The 21,893-nt window shown below is 43.2% G+C and overlaps 3 protein-coding genes across 6 annotated transcripts; 1 reads left to right on the forward strand and 2 right to left on the reverse strand.

The window, feature by feature from the left end:
- Positions 1–45: 45 nt before the first annotated feature.
- Positions 46–3,272, forward strand: bik (BCL2 interacting killer). 3 transcript variants are annotated; one of them, XM_071332270.1, is made up of 7 exons: positions 131–227; positions 321–349; positions 1,348–1,382; positions 1,858–1,960; positions 2,247–2,405; positions 2,543–2,657; positions 2,798–3,272. In XM_071332270.1, exons 4-7 carry the CDS (start codon positions 1,866–1,868, stop codon positions 2,903–2,905), a joined length of 477 nt encoding a protein of 158 aa, XP_071188371.1. In that variant the 5' UTR covers positions 131–227; positions 321–349; positions 1,348–1,382; positions 1,858–1,865; the 3' UTR covers positions 2,906–3,272. The 3 variants fall into 3 exon arrangements, with proteins under 3 accessions (XP_071188372.1, XP_071188371.1, XP_071188373.1); XM_071332271.1 differs by lacking the exon at positions 1,348–1,382 and having other exon boundaries at positions 46–227; XM_071332272.1 differs by lacking the exons at positions 131–227; positions 321–349 and having other exon boundaries at positions 366–1,382.
- A 1,307-nt stretch (positions 3,273–4,579) lies between these two features.
- On the reverse strand, positions 4,580–6,992 carry LOC139533834 (malonyl-CoA-acyl carrier protein transacylase, mitochondrial-like). Its single transcript, XM_071332269.1, has 5 exons — positions 6,287–6,992; positions 5,964–6,051; positions 5,646–5,863; positions 5,305–5,442; positions 4,580–5,007 (listed from the first exon to the last, which is right to left on the reverse strand). The coding sequence occupies exons 1-5, from the start codon at positions 6,731–6,733 to the stop codon at positions 4,735–4,737; spliced, it is 1,164 nt and encodes a 387-aa protein (XP_071188370.1). The 5' UTR covers positions 6,734–6,992; the 3' UTR covers positions 4,580–4,734.
- Positions 6,993–7,185: 193 nt separating this feature from the next.
- Positions 7,186–20,689, reverse strand: LOC139533837 (differentially expressed in FDCP 6-like). Of its 2 annotated transcripts, XM_071332273.1 has the most exons (13): positions 20,540–20,689; positions 20,266–20,453; positions 18,871–19,011; positions 16,579–16,767; positions 15,710–15,940; positions 15,392–15,538; positions 10,316–10,424; positions 9,920–10,131; positions 9,707–9,814; positions 9,397–9,563; positions 8,917–9,118; positions 8,540–8,630; positions 7,186–8,398 (listed from the first exon to the last, which is right to left on the reverse strand). In XM_071332273.1, exons 2-13 carry the CDS (start codon positions 20,359–20,361, stop codon positions 8,199–8,201), a joined length of 1,893 nt encoding a protein of 630 aa, XP_071188374.1. In that variant the 5' UTR covers positions 20,362–20,453; positions 20,540–20,689; the 3' UTR covers positions 7,186–8,198. The 2 variants fall into 2 exon arrangements, with proteins under 2 accessions (XP_071188374.1, XP_071188376.1); XM_071332275.1 differs by lacking the exon at positions 20,266–20,453 and having other exon boundaries at positions 20,540–20,674.
- Between the last annotated feature and the right edge of the window lie 1,204 nt (positions 20,690–21,893).

Genomic DNA, 21,893 nt, shown 5'->3' on the forward strand with positions numbered 1-21,893 from the left:
CGCTTCGAACTGTCAAATATTCCTCGCTCGTTTCACCACAGGGTTGCGCTAAATGCACATGGTCCAATTTTTAGCATGCAGGGACATTTTGCGCCTCATGATGCCCTCTAGTGGTTGTTGAGAGAAACACACCTCAAGGATCTTCCTGGTGTAACTGCCATAGGCGTGGCTGTTGAAATGATAATTGTGGCAGTTACCTGAAAACAACAAGATTAAAGGACGCTGCTGTAAGTAGGAACATTATAAACAACTGTGAAATGTTCAAAATATTTTTATATTTAGGATATTGTTCTATAATGCCCATATTATTTGCGTTACAGGGCGGCGTCTACTTTAATCTACAAAATAGGTAAGTTTGACATTTTTGTTATTCTACAATGCACCTGTTCCTTTGTTGTCAGACAAGGAACATTGTGTAGACAGATAGTGACTGCAGTACTGCTCTTCTATAGATGTGAAACTCGATGACAAAATATGAATAATGATAGGATCATTATCATTGTTTAAATATTTTACATTCAAATAGGGCAAATTATACTGTATTTCTTGCTTGTGTGATCTTCAAATCGACCTTAGGTTTGTTTGGTGAAGAGGATGACATCACCTTGTTTTGACAAACCCCTATCAAACATTACTATCCACAAATAATATTTTCCCCCAATTATTATGATTTGATCATGCTGTAGAGCTAAGGCATATATGATGTTATTAACAATAATACTATTATTAATTTAATAGTTAAATAATTCATATTATCTTTATTACCTATATTTTACATTGTATTTATTTTTATTTGCCAATTATTTTGCCGCTTTCCATGTTGTCTGTTGTCTGTAGCTTGTGAGGTGTGGAAACACTTTGTTGCTTTTATGAATTTTGTCTTGCTGCTTTTTGTTCTATGTTGCTCTGTCTGTATGCCACATCTTGCTTGCCCTATGTTGCTCTGTCTGTATGCTACGTCTTGCTTGTCCTATGTTGCTCTGTGTGTGCTCACTGCTCAATGGTTGTCTATATTGTAATTGTTTTTAATAACCTGCCCAGGGACTGCGGTTGAAAATTAGCCGGCTGGCTAAAACCGTCACTTTTACTGAAACGTTGATTAATGTGTACTGTCCCTGTAAAAATAAAATCAACTCAAACTCAATAAACTCAAGACTAATGACAAATCCATCCTTTCATTGGATTGGCTTGAGACATTACATTTGTAAAGACATTCTGTAATATTACAAAATCAAATGTATATTTTAAGATGACAAAACAAGGAAGCAAATGTTTTGCGATGGTAGCCGTTTGGTTGATTTGAGTAATGGAAATCCACCATTTGCATTGCGACTACCTCTCCAACAGCACGTGAGCAGAGGGACAGAACAGCTTAGGTACAGGTGAGCAGAGCCAGGGGTGTGTTCAACACTAAACTCTCTTGTGTTTCACATTGAGATTCCTAGTAAAAACTGACGTGACATGCATTAATGTAGGTCACACACACATATGTGTGTTTATTTTCTGTATTACACACACACACACACACACACACACACACACACACACACACACACACACACACACACACACACACTGTATCTTGAAACCTCACTGAGCCCATCCTGTGCAGTGAATCCTGCAGTAATCTCCCCGGCAACACACTTCTGGTCATATGACTCAATATTTACACAGGTAGATAATTATGGGCGTTAAATTTATTATGACCATAGTCACACACACAGCTAGGTGCACTCACTCACCTGTTAACACACACACACACACACAAAACTGTTGTCCTGACATGGCTTCCACATTATTTATGTGTAACACCCTGAAACTCATAACATGTGTGTGGCAAACTCTTTTCTTTATCAGAAAACAAAATGGTGGAGCACAGAAGAGAGCGACGCCGTGCCATTTCCCTCAGGGCTGGACCTAGTGAGGTGGACAACGTCACCCTGTCTGATGTGAATCTCAGGTAGAGGCTACGTCACACCAGTCCTGACCTCTTGATCAAATCCAATTTTATTGGTCACACACATATTTAGCTGATCTTATCTCTTATGTCATAACAGACATTCAAAGGAGGTATTCGAACCCAATTTTTTTCCTCCATTGAAGTAGTCACTAATTTGACATTATGGGTGAAAGCAAAATGCTTGAAACTGGACACTTTGTTGCTACCCAATCACTGATTACCTCAAGGAATAAAGAACGCATTTCTAATGTTTTGTGAACATAATTTCTGTCCGTCCCTCCTTTAGGATCCACGCCAGGGCTGCCCGGACTACAGGTCGTCAGCTGGCAGAGATTGGTGACAGACTGGACCGTGAATGGGCAGAGAGACTCCCTAACCAGTGGCATGTGCCACAAACTCTCCATGTGACAAGGCCTGCCCACGCCCTGACTAGAAGCATCTACAGGTGAGAGGGCTCAAAGACCAGGATGTATTGTGCCAAACAACTAGTAAATCAGTGCTTACTTTGCACATAAGAAACATTTTACACGCAATAAATTTAAATAATATGGTTAACAAAGATCTCATGTAACTCATTATCAGGGGGATACAAGAACAGCTTTGGGGAGTGAAGAGTTTGCCTGGCGTGGCCAGAGCCTGGTTGGCCTCTGCTGTCCACAGGCAGGCTACACAGAGAGCAGAGACTTGCGTAGCCTGGGTAAGAGTCACTAGCACACTTCCTATACCTACAGTATGTACTTCTCCTCATGTGCATTGGGGGTAGGGGCTAAGGGTAGATTTGGGATTGGGGATAAGTCTCTTACTACTACTCATGTGTTGTCCCTTGCCCCTACACAGGTTTCCAGTATTGAACCTGCTAACTGCCCTGGTTGGGCCAAAGCAACACTTGCCACTGTGGCACTGGTGGCCACGGCAACCATTTGCACTGCATTGTGGAAGGAGTAGAAAGGCTAACCGTTGCACTGAGGGCCTTGGCTGGACTTCTGGCTACAATGTTTTGTGTTGGACAATTTCCTAATTGAGTGAGATTTTTAAACAATTTTTACTATAGACTTTAATTTAAGAAAACAATTAATACAGTGTGTGTTATTGAATCGATTGTGCTGGATCACGGTTTTTATAGTCTTATCAACTAATGCATGTTTTAAAGACTGTTGCTGGTCTGCAGTCTTTTCTATGAAGATTGGGCCTGTTACTGGTTAGACATTTAATTGCCACAACTATCTTATGTAGCTTATTACACCATTAAATGGAAGCTGGAAAATGATTTTTTAATGACTTGAGGAAAAAATTAAACGTGAGAAAAACCAAACTGACTTGACTCTCATAAATACCAGGTATTTATTTATTGGTGCAAGGTCACTTGAATGAGTTCATATGGACTGAGTCATTTCTGTCACATTGAAGGAAGTATACTGTAGGTAATGTATGTGTGTCTGTCTTTAGTACTGTTTTACTCCTTTTGGGTGTCATGACGTGGCCCTCTTTGGATATAGCAAGCACCAACTCTCTCTCTCTCACCACCTCTCTCTTCCCCCTACACCCAGGCTCTGTTATCTCAGGTTGTAAATTCCTGGAGACTCTCTCCCTCATGCAGTAGAGAGAGAGAAAGGTTCACAGTAGAACAAAGGAACTTCTTCTACCTCACAGAACTTGAGAACTAAACAATATCCATGTTTTGGAGAATGTATAACCGGTCGGTGGAGAATCCAGCTACGACCGGTCCATTTTGTTTGTTTGTGACCTCATTGAGAGACAATAGAGCCACATTACCATAACTCTGTTTATACAAGAGTCTCCATTATGAGATTTGCATCTAAATATAGTATAAAATTAATGAGTAAAGATGAAACTATTTGTGAAATTATGTAATGTGATTTTAAACTTTAATGAAAGAGAATCCAATTCCCTTTAAAGTTAACTAAGTCATTGGCCCGCCCCATGAGCACACACATTGATCTGGCGTCATGGGACAGCCTTTTCTGCTGTTCCGAATAAAACCCCCACCTAAAGAAGCCCACTTCAGACCAAGCGTACCTCGATTATCGAGAGGGCTAAGGTTTGAGACGGACGATTCCAACAGAGATCATGACGACACACTGAGCGTAAATATATATATTGATTGCAATTATTCCCGAATGAGTGAGTTTTCATGTGCAAAGGATTAGCATTTCAATTATTATAATTATCAACTTGTGTAGTGTCTTTTGTCTTTCCCGGCCTTCTCAGCCACACCCACTTCCTCTTTTGTCTACCAAGCCGTCATATCGGTTTAGCCCACTAGGGCACATCCCCTATCATTTCCTTATAACCGTATCTACTGTTTGTTTGTTATGCATTTCTGTGATTATTTAGTTAGTAAATAAATGACTAAGACAATTGATGTATGGATGATTTATAGTGAAGACTGGGTTCGTGCAGATAACCAACGATTTACGACGTTCGGAATGAGACTAACGTGAGGTTAAGAATGATTAATTAGAAGACTAATTGATCAGATATTAAAATATTAGGAAAATTATAACTTTAATCTGAAGATTTTCCTTGGTGCCCCGACTTCCTAGTTAATTACATTTACATGATTAGTTTAATCACGTAATAATAAGTACAGAGAATTGATTTGATAAAATAAGTCTTCACTTTAATGATGCCAAAGACACGACATGGGTGATTGTCAATGGGTGTACACTGTACAGTATGTAGACTGTACTGTATTGATACGAGTCTCTTCACAAATCCATGAGTCCTGTCTTACTCCTCAGACCATAATCCTCTCAGTCATCGTGGGTGGTGACGTCCACATGTGTGTAGCTCTTGTAGGCCTTCATGTTGCACTTCTGCAGCGTGGCCCCGAGCTGCTTCCCGGGGCCCACCTCGTAGGTGTGGGGGAAGCTCTGACCCTGGGTCCTCTCGTACACCTCGTGGAGGGTCTGCTCCCACTTCACTGGCGACACTAGCTGCTTGACCAGCTGCCTGCGCACGTGGCCCTCATGCATGTAGCGCTTGGCGTCCACGTTGGAGTACACGTTGATCTCGGGCCGACGTACCTAAGTTGGGATGGGTAGAGAGATGGCTTTGGTAAAGGATTTTTCCACTCCTTTACATTTATTTTGGCATTTATGAAGGGAAACTGTAAATGTTTTTAAACAGACTTATACAATAGACAATCTGTCTGTGGTCCATGTTAGGAATCAAATCTTGTAAAGTCCACCATACTTCAACCAACACGACTGGAGATATTCTATACTTGACGTATGCTGTATATTGTAACGTCCTGGCTGCACAGTACATTGACCAACTGGAAATTGAAAATATATTATTGACTGATTGATGAAGTTCCGTACCTCCACCTGTCTGAGGACATCTCTCAAGGGCTCGGTGGCAGACTCCATCAGTGCCGTGTGGAAAGCCCCACTCACCGGGAGCGGCCGCGCACGCAGGAAGTGAAGTTTCCTCGAGTTCTGTTGTAGGAAGTCCAGTGCCTGAGGGAGGGAGGACAGGAGGAAGTGTCTGTGACTCATTCCCAATGTCAATTCCACCCCTAGCCCCTTTCCCTAACCCATTTAGGTATATCTGAGAAGTAGGCCTATAGCCTGCTTGACTCTGATCTCAAATAAATGTGAGGTACGTAAATCCAGGATGTTATGGCCCAAGAGAGTGACCCAACTCCCCATCCATCCACTACCTCTTTGTGGCCAGCGATGACTCTCCCATCGGGGAAAAGGTAGTTGGCCACACTGCAGACAGGCTCCTTGATGCCCAGGCTAAGGCAGTGCTCCCTGGCCTGCAAACAGGCATGTTTGTACTTAGCCTGGGGCCGTCCCATTACCGACAGCATGCCGCTAGAGATCAGCTCTGACGCGTTCTGCATGGCCTCTGCCCGCACCTTCACCGCATACAGGGCTGTAGGATGAAAGACAAAAAAACTATGGCGACTTAGAATTGTTTACCGTCCGTTCATAATTAAGTATAGCACAGCATTGGATAGACTATTGAGGCTCACCTTCTGTGAAATCCATGGCACCAGAAAACACCAGGGCTGCAAACTCTCCCACACTAAATCCTGCAGCAGCCACACAATTCTCAATGGCCTTGAGATGGATGAGGTCGCATATGATGACAAGATGTGCGATGAGAGTTTTGTTTGTGGTGAAATACAATAATATTATTAGTATAAAACATCAGGGTCTCTTAGGCTGTATAGTTAAACATATATTTAATGTATACTTTGCCATTAAATGCACACGTGTAACTATTTAAATAAGATGCAACTCACAGCATCGGCGCATAAGCGGCTACAGACATGGCAACTACTATGTGGCTTACCGCTGGGTTTTCGTGGTTCAGCCTCTCCACAGCTGCCAGTGACGTGACAAACACGGCGGGCTGACAGTGGACTGTCTTCATCAATTCATCCTCTGGCCCATCTAGGCACAGAGACAGCAAGTCGTAGCCCAGTATCTTCTGCGCGACGGCAAACATGTCCTTGACGTTTCCGTATTTCAGAAGCCCGCGACCCATACCCACGAACTGACTCCCCTGCCCGGGGAAGAGCAGCACAGAACACTCGCTCGGTTTCTTTTTGAGTCTCCGTTGCTCTTCCTCCGTGGGCTCATTCTCCATGAGTTGGTCTTTGGTCTCGGGTGATGTTTGTGTCCCGTTCTGTGAGCCATGCTGATGGGGGGTGTTTGACACTTTCCTGCACAAGGGAAATGACCTAAGCTCCGTTATTGAGGGTGTCCTCATCATGTTGAGGAGAGTAGCGCCTCTCATGTTGACTGATACACCTTTTCGCAGGACGACAACCTTAATGTGCGTAGTATTGCCACATGCAATCTCTAAATTTGGTGTCCACCGAAGCGGTTCATAAGTTTTTATACGTTCACGGTACTCATATTATACACTCCATGAGACTATCAATCGGCGCAGGGCGCAGCCATATTGCTTAGGAGAGAAAAGTCGCTTTCAAATGACGTAGAACGACGGTCAGTGTTTGGGCGCGTTGCAGATTCACAAGAAATCACACAAAAACATCACCTGTCAAAAATACTCACATTGAAATAGCAATCTTTTGTTAGAAATATTGCACTTGACTGTTTGAATATTTTTTCATTGCTTGGTAGGCCTACTTACCTACACAAACAAATATATTAAACTTCGAAAAAACATCAACCACTCGATATACTGTATAATACTATATGTGACATATGGACATGGGTAAGACATGTATTTAGATATTTTTATTTTAAATATTAGTACATATTACATATATTTAATATATGTCGATATATTAGGCATATGTGAGCCACAGATTTAAGACATTACTTCAAAGAGATTGCATTTCAAGAATAAAAGAGGGAAAACAAGAATGTGTTGTGCTGAATACTAGGCCTATTTCAAAAGGGGACTGTACATATTTGCGTGTCCCGATTTTTCCTGACATGACACTTTTCCTTTCCTGACAAAAAAATGGCATACATGGGTTTGTTAGACTGCCTTGGAGAAGAGAGCAATCACTTTGTTCACACACAACATACCATTATGTGCACTTCTTTTGTACAGAAATTCAAACCTGTCATTTATTCTCGGTATTCTATCATTTACAATGACTGTTGTCCCCGAGCAAGATGGAAATCTGAACAGTCAGTTGGTTGATGAGGTGTTTCTCAGTTCTTGAAGTAGTGTATAGGCTACTGGGTCCACCTGTCAAGAATCATAGTCCTCATCATGGGACATGTTCGTACGGAACGGAATATTTTTTGTGAAGGAAGAAACTAAAATTAGCATTCTTATTGCACAGGTAGTATCTCCTCGATCAAAGCACTTTCTAATAGGAAGACAAATTCCCTTTAATTTATTTTTTACAGATCCTACTCATCTCCTAGTCAGCACTACCATTGGTAGAGGTCGAGTTCCTCCCCGACTACATTCCAGATCTTCAAAGCCTGGATTGGTATTTAACACATCAGCTAAGCACCTCAATTGATGTAGAAATCTGATGCCCGACTGCACAGTCGATGACGTGGCACACAACCATTGATTGATGCAATGCAACACCTGCACATCTAGTCAGGCAGGAACTCGGCCAGACTGTTGACATGTAAAACAACTGGGAATGTTCGACATTGCAGACGACAGTGCAGACGACTGCCGAATGACTGATCTGCAAAGATCCTTGCATCATAAATAACTACAATATTATTTGTAGATCAGTCAGTCACAATTTACCCATGACACATCACGATTCCCCAGGGTCTGACAGGGTGATAGCCTCCACCTGTTCCTGTAGTCCTTTCTCTTCTGTAGCCGATTGGCTCTCAAGTATTTGCTGAGTTTCTTGATTGGCTCTTGGTTGGAGTTTAGCGATAAACTCACTGCTGGCTAACGCCCCCTCCTGTTTCGAGCAGGTGATTTTCGCTGGCAACGATGATAACTTGTCTGTAGCAAAAGATATGGCATACCATATTGAATATATTTTATTGACTGTCCATCAAATCTGATTTCTTATTGTAGTATTTTTTTTTATTGCAACACACACACACACACAGAGAGAGGGAGAAATACATGGCAGAGCATTACCCCCAGGAGCGACGGGTTTCATTAGGCGGTTGAGCTGAACGTTCCAGTGTCGGACATGGAAGCTGGCTTTACGTAGCTTCTCCTGAACTTCCTACAGACCCAGAGAGAGGGAAACAAGGACACGAGAACACAGTTAAAGTTGATGTCAGTTGCACTTTGTTTTACCATCTATCATTTACTAGGTGTTATTGACTTATAGGTGCCCTATGCAACAATTCCACCTGCAAATAATTCTATAAAGCTTTTTCACTGTGGAAATTATGGCTGCCTAAAGTCCAATGTAGCAAGATTCCCACCTAAAAAGATCCTGAACAATAGCCTTATCCTGCTCTCCCCTCACCTCCTGCCACCTCTTCCTCTCATCTCCTCTCTCTCACCTCCAGGTGCTGGTGACTCCTTTCTCGGGTCTCTCGGAGGCTCTGGAGCTCCTGGGAGGCGTAGTGGAGGGCAGAGGGGGCCGGCCGCTCTTCCTTAGCTCTGTTTGGGGCCTCCTCCATGGGGCTGAAGTGGCGGGATGCCTCCTGCTGCTCCTGGAGGAGCAGACACTGCCTGCTCTTCTCCTCCTCTGCCTGCAGTACTCTGGGAAAGGAGAGGAAGGAGGACAACGGTAGAGACAGTAGAAAGGGAGACAAGGATAGTTAGGAGAGAGGATGAGGGATATAAGTACACAGAAGACAATTCTACTGCAATAGACAGGGACGTTTGGTGATCTGATCTGTGTCTTTAGTCTTGCAGCCATGTGTGTGTGTCCGTGTGTGTGTGTGTGTGTGTGTGTAAAATTGCGTGTGTGTGCCTGACTCTCTCCTCTATGTGGGCCTGTATCTCCGTGTTGAGATACGTTTTTGTAGGCGTGTTACCCTTCTAGCTCCAGCCTGACTCTCTCCTCCTCCATGTGGGCCTGTATCTCTGTGTTGAGAGCAGCCTCCAGTTTGTGCTGGGTCAGCTCCAGCTCCTGGATCCTCTTCCTCTGCTGCTCGGCCTCCTTCTCCTTCTCTGCCATCTCAGCCTGCATGCTCTCCCGCAACTGGGGAACACACGCAGGCAGGCAATCAGGCACGTATACATGTACACCGGCTGCATTCTCTCTCTCTCACACACACACTAATCATTTATCTGGGGAACCTACATAGGTGCACTGATAAACCTCATTCTTCAGTATTATCTTACCTTCTCTGCCTCCTCTAGCTGTCTCTCCAACTCTCTCTGGACCTCCTTCTGTTGCTCCCTCTCTTTCTCCTCCTCCTCCCTGCGCCGTGCCTCCACCTCTCGCTGGTGCTGTGGGACACAAATACATCCTAGATGTCATGTTAGGTACTGTATGCATTACCCCCTCTTTCCCCCCTTCTCTTTAATGCCTCACTCTCTCTCCCTCCTGCTCACCTGAATAATACTCTCTATCTCCTGTCCTTGCCGTTCCTTTTCCTTCTCCAGGTCTTGAATGGTAAGCTCTTCTGATTGGCTGCCGTGGCTGCTGCTGGCGCTCAGGCTGCGCTCCCGTTGACTCTGCTCGCGCTGGACCCGCCTCTTCAGCTTTAGTTCCTGGTGGAGGGAGGACTTGCGCTCACCCTGGAGACGGACGGCAGTCTGCAAGGCTGGGGAGAGAAAAGACACACACAGGAGAATCAGAAAAAAGTGATGTTCCTTCCCTAATGCTTTTCAACCGAGGGGTCTCCCAAATGTTTTAACCATTAAGGCAACAGGATATCCTCTTGGTCCGAGGACGACAATTAGGCTTGTGTCTCAGGCAGGGCGTTACACTTGTTCACATCCCCTCACCTTGGGTCCATTCCACCCTCTGTCTCTGGTCGGCGGCACTCATCTCATAGGTCTTGCTGGTGGTCTTCACACAAAAGAGACAACGCTTCCCATCCCTGTCTGGAATAGCCTAAGACAAAGAGAGGACAACTGGTGGTTGACTACCAGGGTGACATTGACTTATCAACACCCCAAGTTCCGCTCAGGTAATCCCAACCATAAATGATCAGTATTTGCATCAGGCTCGCAACAGGTAACCCTCATTGACTCTTGTTGTAATCCACATCTTAGTTCAAAATATAGGCCCAATGGTACAATTCTAGACAAGCTTGTATCTATACCAATTCAAGCTAACCCTATGGTATTTTCAAATAAGGGGTTACCAACTGAGCATATGTGCTGATATTAGAGTCTGATATGAAATCCTGCAGCTGTGGCGTTGGACTGATTCATGTAAATGTCAGAAGTTTGATCTTGAACTCTGACCTCTCAAACCAATGTGGACATTCTGGTAATATCTGAAACATCATAAATGGAAGAGGGAAAGAGTAAGGAAATTGTCGGTCGGCCCTGCATTAAAGACCAAAAGTGGTTAAAGAAAATGATAAATAAAAAAGTATACCAGTTTCATTTAACTTCCAAAAATGAACAGCTGTGCCATATAGATTGCCAAATAGTTGGGAAGAGATTTCCAATACACCAATTCCATGGCACATGGTTTATGAACTGATACACAAAACAACACCGGATTCAAAACTTTAAATTGTTCCATTTAAATGATTATACAAAATTCTTGCAACCAATTACATTTTATATATAGGGGATAAAACCATCTCAGCACTGCAGATTTTGCTGCGAAAAGACAGAATCATTAGATAATTTGTTTTGGTACTGTCCATATGTGGCTTGTTTTTGGTCACCGGTTCAGGAATGGCTGAAGAATTGCAACATTTACTTGGAGCTAAGTCTGCAAATAGCACTGATGGGTGATTTGAAAAGTCATTGACAATCAATTAATATAATAATAATTTTAGCAATTTTTTAAAATTTAATTTACAATCTGTACAAACTATGAGAATAGAAAGGTTCAGAACTTTTGTGAAACATAGCACAGTTGAAAAATATATGGCTAATAGAAAAAACTGGATGGTGTTCAGAGATAGATGGGAGGGGTTGAGGGAAACTTGTCTAAATTAGACTGTGCCGGATAATGATGTGTCTCTAGCTGGTTATAATGTTTTGGATCTGACAGAGGTGGAGGTGTCGCCATATTTACAAAGGACAACTTAAATGTTTCTGTATCTCTCACTACCTCTGTCCCTAAGCAATTTGAATGTCTAGTTCTAAATGTGGCCCTTGGTGATAATGCCCAATTTATGCTAGTTAGAATTTATAGTCCTAATCAGAATAGAAAGAGGAGTGGAAGGCCCCGGTGCACAACTGAGCAAGGAGACAAGTACAGTAGTGTCTAGTTTGAGAAACAGATGCCTCAAAAACAGCTCTAGTGGACATTCCTGCAGTCAGCATGCCAATTGTATGCTCCCTTAACTTGAGACATCTGTGGCATTGTGCGGTGTGACAAAACTGCACATTTTAGAGTGGCCTTTTATTGTCCTCAGCACAAGGTACACATGTGTAATAATCATACTGTTTAATCAGCTTCTTGATATGCCACACCTGTCAGGTGGATATTTTTGTTCAGTATAGTATACCTTTTTTCAAGGATGAGTGATGACAAGAGAATCATCCAGCCTTTTGGGTATCTCACTACACCCCCATATGTCATGTCTTGAAATATGCAGACGGATTAACAGACATAGCACTGTTTCAGCAGCTATACTTGTCTAGATGATGTGCTATATTGTTTACACCATAACAATCATTGTGCTGCCTTATTGACCTGTCAAAAGTATTTGATACTGCTGACCATTTCTTACTTGTACAAAGGTTGTGTGAAATATGTTAGATCAGGCATCTTGCAGTTGGTTCAATAACTATCTAATGGAGAGGACACAACTTGTACTGACGGTATCAAATCTAGCTTCCTCAATATTATTTAAGGTATGCCGCAGGGGTCGATTTTTGGCCCTGTTCTCTTCACTATTTCTATACATAATATTGGTCTATCTGTTAAAACCTGTAACATTCATCTCTATGTGGATGATACAGTTATTTACTCCTGTTCCCCCTCTTAAGAGCAGGCCATTCATAACCTTCAGCATGGTTTTGACTCTATTCAAAAATTGCTTACTGATCTAAACTAGTGCTAAATACTAATAAAACCAAGTTTATGTTGGTCTCCAGGTCTCGTAATATTAACTTTGAGGACCTACATATTTGCACATTGACTACAGGAAAAGGAGGACCGAGCACGCCCCCATTCTCATCGACGGGGCTGTAGTGGAGCAGGTTGAGAGCTTCAAGTTCCTTGGTGTCCACATCAACAACAAACTAGAATGGTCCAAACACACCAAGACAGTCGTGAAGAGGGCACCACAAAGCCTATTCCCCATCAGGAAACTAAAAAGATTTGGCATGGGTCCTGAGATCCTCAAAAGGTTCTACAGCTGCAACATCGAGAGCATCCTGACTGGTTGCATCACTGCCTGGTACGGCAATTGCTCAGCCTCTGACCGCAAGGCACTACAGAGGGTAGTGCGTACGGCCCAGTACATCACCGGGGCTAAGCTGCCTGCCATCCAGGACCTCTACACCAGGTGGTGTCAGAGGAAGGCCCTAAAAATTGTCAAAGACCCTAGCCACCCCAGTCATAGACTGTTCTCTCTACTACCGCATGGCAAGCGGTACCGGAGTGCCAAGTCTAGGACAAAAAGGCTTCAACAGTTTTTACCCAAGCCATAAGACTCCTAATTTCATTGTGAGCCCCCCCCCGGCAACCTCTCTTTTACACTGCTGCTGCTCTCCGTTTATCAAATATGCATAGTCACTTTAACCATATCTACATGTACATACTACCTCAATCAGCCTGACTAACCGGTGTCTGTATGTAGCCTCGCTACTTTTATAGCCTCGCTACTGTATACAGCCTGTCTTTTTACTGTTGTTTTTATTTCTTTACCTACCTATTATTCACCTAATACCTTTTTTGCACTATTGGCTAGAGCCTGTAAGTAAGCATTTACACCAGTTGAATTCGGCACACGTGACAAATAAACTTTGATTTGATTGAAGTTAGCCCAAATTGAACAAGTCCTCCATTATAAGTGCTTGGGTGTTTGGATTGATAAGCTGTCTTTTAAAAACACACATTGACAAACTGACAAGAAAGTTGAGAATTAACATTGGTTTCTTTTATAGAAATCAATCCTGCCTCACTTTGGAAAGTAGAAGGAAGATTGTTCAAGCAACGCTTCTCCCAGTACTTGATTATGGTGATGTAATCTACATGCATGTGGCAGCCTCTGCTTTAAAACCTTTAGATTCAAACTAGCATTCAGCACTTTGCTTTATCACTGGGGACAATGTTCCGTACACATCACTGCATTGTGTATAGTTCTGTTGGCTGGGAGTCTCTAACTACCAGAAGGGTCCAGCACTGGCTACTTTTTGTACATAAAGCGGTTCTTCAGAGACTCCCCCCACTATATCAGCTCACATATTAACTGAAGATCCAGCTCATGGAATAGACTCACTGTTAGACTAGACTCACTGCTCTCCATTGGACAGCTTAGATGGAGTTTAAGGGAGGTGATGTGAGAATTGTGTTTGTTTTGATTAATCCTGTTTTATTTCTTGTATTGATATTATTTATTGTATGTTAATGTTCACAGGGATCCCTTTCAAATTAGACCCTGGTCTCAATGGTGACCCACCCTGTAGAAATAAAAGTTGAATAAAAAAAATACAAAACATGACAAAGTATGTGGACATCTGCTCGTCGAACATCTCATTCCAAAATCATGGGCATTAACATGGAGTTGGTCCCCCATTTGCTACTATAACAGCCTCCACTCTTCTGGGAAGGCTTTCCACTAGATGTTGGAACATTGCTGCAGGGACTTGCTTCCATTCAGCCACAAGAGCATTTGTCAGGTGGGCACTGATGTTGGGCGATTAGGTCTGGCTCGGAGTCTGCATCCCAATTAATCACAAAGGTGTTTGATGGGGTTGGAGTCAGGGCTCTGTGTAGGCCAGTTAAGTTCTTCCACATCGATTTTGACAAACCATTTCTGTATGGACCTGGCTTTGTGCACGGCGGCATTGTCATGCTGAAACATGAAAAGGGCCTTCCCCAAACTCTTGCCACAAATTTCGAAGCACAGAATCGTCTAGAATGTCATTGTATACTGTAGCGTTAAGATTTCCCTTCACTGGAACTAAGGTGCATAGGCCAAACCGTGAAAAACAGCCCCAGACCATTATTCCTCCTCTACCTAACTTTACAGTTGGCACTATGCATTTGGGTAGGTAGCGCTCTCCTAGCATCTGCCAAACCCAGATGTCTGTCGGACTGCCAGATGGTGAAGTATAATTAATCACTCCAGAGAACGCGTTTCCACTGCTCCATAGTCCAATTGCGGCGAGCTTTACACCACTCCAGCAGACGCTTGACATTGAGCATGGTGATCTTAGGCTTGTGTGCGGCTGCTCGGCAATGGAAACCCATTTCATGAAGCTCCAGACAAACAGTTCTTGTGCTGACGTTGCTTCCAGAGGCAGTTTATTACTCGGTAGTGAGTGTTGCAACTGAGTACAGAGGATTTTTTGCAGCTGGCGGTCCCGTTCTGTGAACTTTTTCCGGCTGAGCCGTTGTTGCTCCTAGACGTTTCCACTTCACAATAACAGTACTTACAGTTGACCGGGGCAGCTCTAGCAGGGCAGATATGACAAACTGACTTGTGCCAAGTTGAATGTCACTGAGCACTTCAGTAAGGCCATTCCACTGCCAATGTTTGTCTATGGAAATTGCATGGCTGTGTGCTCGATTTACTTTTGTGTCCACATACTTTTGTATATATAGTGTACTTCTCAGTCTCAGGTACACAGTAGCGATTCACTCAGCCATTAACAAAAAAAATGTATTACCCTAGCCAAGATTTTTGTGGATTGAAAGATAAACCAGAAAAACAAGATTACCTCCACAACACAATACTGGTCCAATGGAATCTCTCCCTTCTTGTCTTTCAGGTCCTCGCTGGCGTAGTAGGCCATGAAGGATGGCCTGAGTACAAACCAACGCTCCATCCAGTTCCTGCGCACATGTCCCTTTTTCCACATGTAACCCTGCGAGAGAGAGACAGACCGAGAGAGAGGGAGAGAGAGGGATCAATCATTGTCCCTGTAATGTGAATTTCATTCAGCGCAAACACACATATACACACACACACACACACACACACACAGAAAAACAGCCCACACACACAGCCCCACATCCATACAGTCCCACCAACTCACCCTCTTGAGGACGTTGTGGTACATCTCAAAGAAGACCTGGTCCAGAGCCAGACTGAAGGCACCCGCATTGCTGACCCTCAGCAGCCTCCCGGCGCCCATGTGATCCAGGAACACCCACACCGACATGACCTCCTCCTGGACAGAGGCATTTTGGGATAGCAGGTCCTCCAGGGGCTTGCCATCCCACTCCTGGTTCATCGCAGTGGAGATTTTCTTCATCAGGTACTCCACCTGCGTGTGTGTGTGCGTGCGTACAAGTCAGAAAAGATCTTTATCCTTCTATGGGCGAATTTGCTGGGACCCATATTCAGAAAGTTATCTAGTAAAGGGATAATGCTGTGGTCAGCAAGTTGCAACACATCTTCATAAAGCCTGCAGATGTTATCAACAGGAAACTAAACCTCCCTCCTATTGGTTTATTCTACTCTGACTTCCTGCTTAGGGGGAGGAGAACAGGAAGTAAGGACCTAGAGTAGAGATATTTTAGAAAATGCACCGGAGGATTGTGGCACCATAATTGAGGAGGACGGGCTCGTTCCAGCCATTATTATGAGCCGTCCTCCCCTCAGCAGCCTCCACTGAGCAAGGGGCTAATCGATAAACATACAGTTTGTATACTGCAAGCGTCAAAGCACACAGTGTAGTCAAAATGGCCACTGGACTGCATAACTACAACTATTCTCTTACTGTTTATATACAGTACGTGTGTCTATTAACCCTCTATTCTCCCTCCCTCTTTTTCAGATTAACTATTTCCTCTCTACCTGTACATCTCTTTTCTCTCTGAAAGATACTATTTGGCTTTATATTTAAATGTGCCAATGGAGGTCAGTCTCTCCCTGGCCCCCTCATCCCTCCAACCCCCTCACCTCCTGTGGAATCATGATGAGTGGGTAGTGGTCCTCCGAGAGCAGGTTGAAGAGACAGAAAAGTTTGAAGCAGTCTCTCAGGGAGCACAGCAGCCCCCCCTGGCCACTGGTAGGTCTGTAGTTTTTCTTCATGGTCATCATCCAGCACAGGTCGTCAAACGTCTCCTTGTCGTATGCACCCTCTTTGACCTGGGTGCAGCACACCAGGGGTTCATTTGTTCATTAGTACTGGTAAAGAGTTTTAGATATTAAACGGATAGTTCACCCAAATGACATATTGGTTTCTATACTCTGTAAGCAGTCTATGGACAAGGTAAGACAGCAATGCATGCTTCGGTTTTGCTCACAGGTTAAGGAAACCAATATGTAATTTTGGGTGAACTAAGATCAAGATCAAGTGCAATTCATCTCCTGAATGGACTGGAATTCACTCATCTCAATGTGAAAATCCTCAATTGAGTATGATGGGATGGTTACCTTGGCCAGTATGTATTTGTTGAGGTAGTTTACCTTGGCCAGTATGTATTTGTTGAGGTAGTTTACCTTGGCCAGTATGTATTTGTTGAGGTAGTTTACCTTGGCCAGTATGTATTTGTTGAGGTAGTTTACCTTGGCCAGTATGTATTTGTTGAGGTAGTTTACCTTGGCCGGTATGTATTTGTTGAGGTAGTTTACCTTGGCCGGTATGTATTTGTTGAGGTAGTTTACCTTGGCCGGTATGTATTTGTTGAGGTAGTTTACCTTGGCCGGTATGTATTTGTTGAGGTAGTTTACCTTGGCCGGTATGTATTTGTTGAGGTAGTTTACCTTGGCCGGTATGTATTTGTTGAGGTAGTTTACCTTGGCCGGTATGTATTTGTTGAGGTAGTTTACCTTGGCCGGTATGTATTTGTTGAGGTAGTTTACCTTGGCCGGTATGTATTTGTTGAGGTAGTTTACCTTGGCCGGTATGTATTTGTTGAGGTAGTTTACCTTGGCCGGTATGTATTTGTTGAGGTAGTTTACCTTGGCCGGTATGTATTTGTTGAGGTAGTTTACCTTGGCCGGTATGTATTTGTTGAGGTAGTTTACCTTGGCCGGTATGTATTTGTTGAGGTAGTTTACCTTGGCCGGTATGTATTTGTTGAGGTAGTTTACCTTGGCCGGTATGTATTTGTTGAGGTAGTTTACCTTGGCCGGTATGTATTTGTTGAGGTAGTTTACCTTGGCCGGTATGTATTTGTTGAGGTAGTTTACCTTGGCCGGTATGTATTTGTTGAGGTAGTTTACCTTGGCCGGTATGTATTTGTTGAGGTAGTTTACCTTGGCCGGTATGTATTTGTTGAGGTAGTTTACCTTGGCCGGTATGTATTTGTTGAGGTAGTTTACCTTGGCCGGTATGTATTTGTTGAGGTAGTTTACCTTGGCCAGTATGTATTTGTTGAGGTAGTTTACCTTGGCCAGTATGTATTTGTTGAGGTAGTTTACCTTGGCCAGTATGTATTTGTTGAGGTAGTTTACCTTGGCCAGTATGTATTTGTTGAGGTAGTTTACCTTGGCCAGTATGTATTTGTTGAGGTAGTTTACCTTGGCCAGTATGTATTTGTTGAGGTAGTTTACCTTGGCCAGTATGTATTTGTTGAGGTAGTTTACCTTGGCCAGTATGTATTTGTTGAGGTAGTTTACCTTGGCCAGTATGTATTTGTTGAGGTAGTTTACCTTGGCCAGTATGTATTTGTTGAGGTAGTTTACCTTGGCCAGTATGTATTTGTTGAGGTAGTTTACCTTGGCCAGTATGTATTTGTTGAGGTAGTTTACCTTGGCCAGTATGTATTTGTTGAGGTAGTTTACCTTGGCCAGTATGTATTTGTTGAGGTAGTTTACCTTGGCCGGTACGTATTTGTTGAGGTAGTTTACCTTGGCCGGTACGTATTTGTTGAGGTAGTTTACCTTGGCCGGTACGTATTTGTTGAGGTAGTTTACCTTGGCCGGTACGTATTTGTTGAGGTAGTTTACCTTGGCCGGTACGTATTTGTTGAGGTAGTTTACCTTGGCCAGTATGTATTTGTTAAGGTAGTTTACCTTGGCCAGTACGTATTTGTTGAGGTAGTTTACCTTGGCCAGTATGTATTTGTTGAGGTAGTTTACCTTGGCCAGTATGTATTTGTTAAGGTAGTTTACCTTGGCCAGTATGTATTTGTTGAGGTAGTTTACCTTGGCCAGTACGTATTTGTTGAGGTAGTTTACCTTGGCCAGTACGTATTTGTTGAGGTAGTTTACCTTGGCCAGTACGTATTTGTTGAGGTAGTTTACCTTGGCCAGTATGTATTTGTTGAGGTAGGGCATGTAGCCATGTTTTGACACCGGTCCATCGTCATCGTCTTGGAAGTGTTCCTCCAATGCCACGGGGTCGTGAGGGATGTTAAACACCGTATACAGGTTGTGGGAGAGAACCTGCGACATGCACACACACAGACACAGAGAGAGAGTGAGAGAAATGAAGAAAATGCCTGTGTCAAAGGGAGATTCTCAATTGGTTCGCTCAACTCTGTCCTCAGTTGTCCTCTCCTCACCTCCTTTTGAAAAAGCGAGGACACTCCTCCGTTTTAAACTAATTGACACTATCCTCAACCACTCTACAACTTAGCGGTTTCTGGGTCACCAAGGAGAGAGGACAGAGGATTCGAGGAGAGGATGGTCTTTTGGCCAAATGAGAATCTCCCAAAAATGACCCTTTAAATGTATAATGTTACTGTCAATATTACATCTACTATTCCTATATTTATATACAGTATGTAAGTGGTTACTGAAATAGTTCACAACTTCTAATCATCTCAAATCATATGAAAAAACAAAGCGGTCAATGATAAAAACCAAAGCAAGCAGTGTAAACAACATTGCAGGCCTCTGTTGACTGACACCCACACACCCACACACAGCCCCCTCGGTGTGAGCATGTCTGAACACCTGCCTGCTATTTCCTGGGATTCTCACCAAAGGGAGAACGCAACTTGTTTGAACTCGACAGGCCAGAGACTAAGTGAAGGGGAAGATGACTGGGGAAGATGTCTGAACACACAGCACCGTCTGTTTCTGTTGTACAGTAAACTCTGATATGTTGTCATGTGTACAGGTTGACTGCAGTAAAGGGAGAGGGCCAGTCCTGGACTTTGAAACGAGGGCATAGGTGACTATCGACTGACTTTAATGCTCCCATTTCTGTGTGTAGGCTGCCGCTGTTGTGATAACTCACTGAAAGAGGGTTTCATAGATACACACTCATGAGGGTGCATCCATGTATTAAAGACACCAATGTATCCAAATTGTGTGTGAGTGAGAATGTTTTCATGTGCATTTTTCTCATACTGAGCAGTATTCCTGCATGATCCATGCTAATTATTATTTTTACTGGTGGACTGTTAACTTTATACATGGCATACATCCCTAGATTCAAGCAGAATAATGTATTATAGCCTAATATAATAACTTGTAAGAGGCTAACAATGTATTTTTTAGGCTATCTTGATCAGATCTTCAAACCTCAAAATGTTTGTTTATAAGGTTATCTAAACAAACGATTATGTGGATATTATTATGTGAATTGTAGGCTATGAGTAACAAGCTGGCGCCAGTGGCACAGAAGCAATTCAACGCCCATTTCATTATTATAAAGCTCAGCACTTGGAAATATTACACTTCAAATCTAACCTTCAGCTGGGACTTCGATACTTTGCCGCATTTCTCCATGTCCAGCGATGTGAACGCGTACCAGATGGACTTGAGCAGTTCGGATTGCAGTTCCATTGTGGAGACAGACGTATTTGCGTCTACATTCCGAAGCGAGCGGAGTTGTGCACAGCACAGTGATATCAGTATTGTAAACTGAAGTGGAAGCACTTAACGAGAAGGCGAACAGGACATGTTAAGAAAAGGGGTGGAGAAGAGAGGAAAAATTATGTAACCAAAGTAAAATACTACCTACCTTATAAACCTATAATTATGTTTTAGGTCACTCAAAGTTAAAACTTCGAAAGACTTTGGAAAACTCTGGCATCCTTGTAAATGATTGACCTCTCTTTCAAGTGGGTGGTGGTAAATTACCCCCAGCTCTTGGTTGATGTCATTGATATACATACGCGATATGCGACTTTTCCCCAACGCAGTTAAGACAAAACCACACCCCGTTTTTCAGAGAGGCGTTCTACTACGCTCCCACTGGCAAGCTAGTGTTGTATGAAGTTATATTATCAATAGTAGTCTATTATCAGGTAAAATCATATGCTTACAATTCATAATTTCTCAAATATGTATTAGCTAATCATTCAGTCGAATAAGCAATGCTACAACCATTGAATCTGTCTTTGAGCGTTAAGGGATGTTAATGGCTAGTTTGGCCCACTACATTATGTTATTATATTTTTCAATCTTGAAATACAAGGGTAAATGTTATTAAACAGTGACTGACATTTCGCGCTTCGTGATATTCACTTCCGGACTTGGAGAGCGCTCAAGGCTTTGTAGAACACCGGTTATTCAGAATAACTTGGCGTGGTTTTGGCTTAACTGCGTCGGGAAAAAGAAAGACGTAGTCGGCGTTATCACCCACCACGCTTACATCCCCCAGCAGCCACTCTGGGTTTGAGTCACACTCTCATACGTCCACAAACTCACAAGTTGTTTCCTTAAAAGCCCGCTCTACCGTACACCTTGCCAGTCCAAATAAAATATTTAAATATTGATAGTTTATTTGACTTTGACCGCGACGTACGCGGACAGAAAGACGCATCGATCTCAGTTAAAGCATCCGCGCGAGCGAAACAGCGCCCCGCTGTCTCAGTATGTGTAGACCATGTATCTGATGCTGTCTGGACCAAAAGAGAATAACATGTCATACTAGTTCTGTCCAGCCATCGTCAGATACATGGGCTACTCATAGAGGGGCACTGTTTTACTCGCTCGAATGCTTTCTCCGCAAACATAGTTTCAGCAGAAAGGAAGAAGCGAAGCGAGAGGGCTCACTCTCGCCAAAATCTGTCCAGAGTAAGACAATGCGTTTTTATGGGCATAATATGCAGACATAAGATAATCGGCTGTCTTCCCCCCTTTGGGACAAAGACTACCATTGTTAGGGCGGAGACAGCAGCGTCTCGTCATTATATACAGATCTCTTGTTTCAGCCTCTTGCGAAATGGAAAGGAAGGTTAGCGGGTGCACAGTCACTGTTAGGATGCTGGATTCCCCTAAAGTAAATTGAGCTTTCGCCAAAATTATATAATTACTCCTGTCTAAATAAAATCATTCGAAATATTTCACCAGGGAGGATGAGGATCATTAGC

Source organism: Salvelinus alpinus, chromosome 11 (assembly GCF_045679555.1).
Source record: "Salvelinus alpinus chromosome 11, SLU_Salpinus.1, whole genome shotgun sequence".
NCBI lineage: Eukaryota > Metazoa > Chordata > Actinopteri > Salmoniformes > Salmonidae > Salvelinus > Salvelinus alpinus.

Bases quoted from the DNA above. Each gene is read 5' to 3' on its own strand.
- bik (XM_071332271.1), top strand. From the start codon at position 1,866: ATGGTGGAGCACAGAAGAGAGCGACGCCGTGCCATTTCCCTCAGGGCT. The intron at 2,406-2,542 runs GTGAGAGGGCTC...ACTCATTATCAG, and splicing joins CTGACTAGAAGCATCTACAG to GGGGATACAAGAACAGCTTT. The intron at 2,658-2,797 runs GTAAGAGTCACT...GCCCCTACACAG, and splicing joins CAGAGACTTGCGTAGCCTGG to GTTTCCAGTATTGAACCTGC.
- LOC139533834 (XM_071332269.1), bottom strand. From the start codon at position 6,733: ATGAGAGGCGCTACTCTCCTCAACATGATGAGGACACCCTCAATAACG. The intron at 6,052-6,286 runs GTAAGCCACATA...ATCCATCTCAAG, and splicing joins TGAACCACGAAAACCCAGCG to GCCATTGAGAATTGTGTGGC. The intron at 5,443-5,645 runs GTAGTGGATGGA...TCCCTCCCTCAG, and splicing joins TCATCGCTGGCCACAAAGAG to GCACTGGACTTCCTACAACA.
- LOC139533837 (XM_071332273.1), bottom strand. From the start codon at position 20,361: ATGGAACTGCAATCCGAACTGCTCAAGTCCATCTGGTACGCGTTCACA. The intron at 15,539-15,709 runs GTGAGTTGGTGG...TCTCTCTCGCAG, and splicing joins ACCACAACGTCCTCAAGAGG to GGTTACATGTGGAAAAAGGG. The intron at 8,399-8,539 runs GTAATGCTCTGC...CTTTTGCTACAG, and splicing joins GAAACCCGTCGCTCCTGGGG to ACAAGTTATCATCGTTGCCA.